Below are 2,572 nucleotides of genomic sequence, written 5' to 3' on the forward strand. Positions count from 1 at the left end.
GACTGGTTTTTCCTATGGCTGGGATATACAGCTCGACTCTGAAGACCCTGGAGGATTTAACGTTGGACTCTGGTTATGGGGCAGGGGATTCCTGCAGATCCCTCAGTCTCTCTTCTTCCAAGTCCAACTCCCAAGCCTTCACCTCTTCTCAGCACAGAGGCAACTGGTGGTACTACTCGGGCTCCATGAACAGTAGGAACAACAGCTGGGATACCGTGAACACTGTTCTGCCGGAAGACCCCGAGGTTGCAGATATCTTTTCCAAGTGTCCTAAGCTGCCGGATCTAGAGGAATACCCTTGGACTGATGAAGACATTGGAAGAATACTCCGAAAAGGGAAGGGGGATGGCAACAGCAGGAGCTTTTCTCAGGAAGCCGTCCGGCGGCTCTCGCAGTTGCTGAGACGAGCCTTGATCCGCGTCTCCAGGGAAGCCCAGCGCCTCAGCGTCATGCACTCCAAGTGCACCCGCTTTGAGGTGCAGAGCGCGATCAAGCTCATCCAGAGCTGGTCCTTGTCAGAAAGTTGTGTCTTAGCGACTGTCAAAGCTCTTTCTCTGTACAGCATGAGCGCTGGAGATGGATTGAGGAAAGGGAAATCGGCTAGGTGCGGCCTCACCTTGTCAGTGGGGAGGTTTTTCAGGTGGATGGTGGACACGAGGATCTCGGTTAGGATCCATGAATATGCAGCCATCTCTTTAACAGCTTGCGTGGAAAACCTTGTAGAAGAGATTAAGGCTAGGGTTTTGGCAAGTCAGAGCCCGGATGGTGGAGGAGGAGAGATCTCAGCTGAAATCCTGGAGATGGTTATCAACAACGATGCTGAACTTTGGGGAGTGTTGCAACCTTACGAGCATCTCATCTGTGGGAAAAATGCTAATGGTAAGATCCAGCTTTTCCAATTTCTAATCTTCATACCAGTGAGCTTTACAGTAAAAATTGTTGATTTCTGTGGACTCGGTGGTTTTTTTTTGGTTTTTCTTTTCATCTGAATTGAGTCTTGGTTGTGGTTTGTGTGTGCGTAAAGCAAGCGTGACGCTTCCACCAGGCAAGAAGGATCCTGCTTTATTCTTAAGGTGTACCAGCTTATAAAAGGTGCTGAGGCTGTGGGGAAACCAAGCCCCATTGTCTTAACAAATGTCTACTTAACTTTCTACCAGCTGCTGGTTTGAGCATTTTTACTATAACTAAACATGCTTCTCTTAACCACAAGATGAAACTTGCTTTACAAGCTGCTTGTCAGAAAATACTACTGTTGTTTTTTAAACGAAATTGACATTGTTGTAAGTATCTTGCAATTTCATCTTAAAGATGCTGTTCCCACCTACAGCCTGGAGAGGGAAAACAACATTTTTTTTTTTTTCCTTTGCAGTCGTAAATTTCAGTTTCTGAGCAAAAACTTATAACTCCATGTTCCTTAGACTTATTCCAAGTTTTGCAGAAACCTGTGTTGCAGTTACACTCGTGCAATAAACAAGAGCTTGTCCTTGGCTTGCCAAAGTGAGTATGTAGGATGGTGCCTCAGTAATGAGAATAGCATAGCATTAAGATACTTACCTCTCTAATTTGTTTAGAAAGTAGACTTTTTGAACAGTTAAACAAATAAGCAGATAAAGGAATGCTGGCGTCTTCCTGAGAATGAGAAATGATTTGAAAAGCTTAAGTCATGACAGTTCTGTTAAGAAGCTGCACTGTTTATTTTGCATTGTCACACTGAGCAGTACCATATTTTTCCATGGAAAAATTTAGAGAAACATTAAATTTAGAAAACTACTCTGTGTACCACACACAGTTTCATGACTTTTGCTGGCCTCATGGGTCTGGTCAGATATTCCATGTGTAATATCTTTCTGATTTAACTTTTTATAAAACCAAGTGGCTTGGTCCTCTTCAAAAGCTAATCTCGTAACGAGAGACAGGTAAAGGATTTTCTTTGTGGAAAACATCTACTTTAGGTGAATGTTAGTAATGAAAGGCTTTGTCAGAAAAGGGCTGACTCAACTTCTGCTCCTTTGGGTGCATTGATTTCTTGTAGTTGTCCTACACCAAAGCAATGATGTCACATTGGGTCAGCCTGGTGCATCCTTACAACGTTAAGAGGACGGCTGCTATTGCAGCGCTCACAAAACCTCTCTTGTGCACTCTATCTGCCCTCTGTCCACTGAGAATGTTCCTGAATACATGTGAAATAAATGTGAGGAGCCCTTTGGGATGTGCTCTTGGCGCTGGTACAAAACACAACTGTAACTTTAAAATTCAAACATAGGCATCTACTTTTTTAACTACAAGCTCTTCAAGGGAAGATTGTAACGATACAGGGATGTCTTGTCCTCTGCTAAAACATTTGTCATAATTCTTTATGTATCATGGGAGTATTTGTCACCAGATCAAAAAAGAGGATTCTATTCCCTCTCTTGTTGCTTATTCAGGGAAACTGGAGTAAAATATTGTGGTTGTGTAAAGTAAAACATGTACTTCAGCTGCTCTCTGCTCAGTGCTTCTGCCACCCGGGTTCTGTGCGTAAAATGGAGAGGAACAGTCAGTCCCTCATGGAGCTTATTTTTTTTTTTCTTAA

At 43.2% G+C, this 2,572-nt stretch overlaps 1 protein-coding gene across 1 annotated transcript; it reads left to right on the plus strand.

Annotated features, from left to right (window-relative positions):
- Window positions 1-14: 14 nt before the first annotated feature.
- On the plus strand, window positions 15-879 carry LOC104532057 (ankyrin repeat and BTB/POZ domain-containing protein 2-like; the record flags this gene model as incomplete). The annotated part of the gene is made up of 1 exon (XM_010177146.1): window positions 15-879. A coding segment is annotated over exon 1 (865 nt), but the record flags the coding sequence as incomplete, so codon positions are not given.
- Window positions 880-2,572: the final 1,693 nt, after the last annotated feature.

The sequence above is a fragment of the Antrostomus carolinensis genome, unplaced genomic scaffold, assembly GCF_000700745.2.
Source record: "Antrostomus carolinensis isolate BGI_N321 unplaced genomic scaffold, ASM70074v2 Scaffold54201, whole genome shotgun sequence".
In the NCBI taxonomy this organism is placed as follows: domain Eukaryota; kingdom Metazoa; phylum Chordata; class Aves; order Caprimulgiformes; family Caprimulgidae; genus Antrostomus; species Antrostomus carolinensis.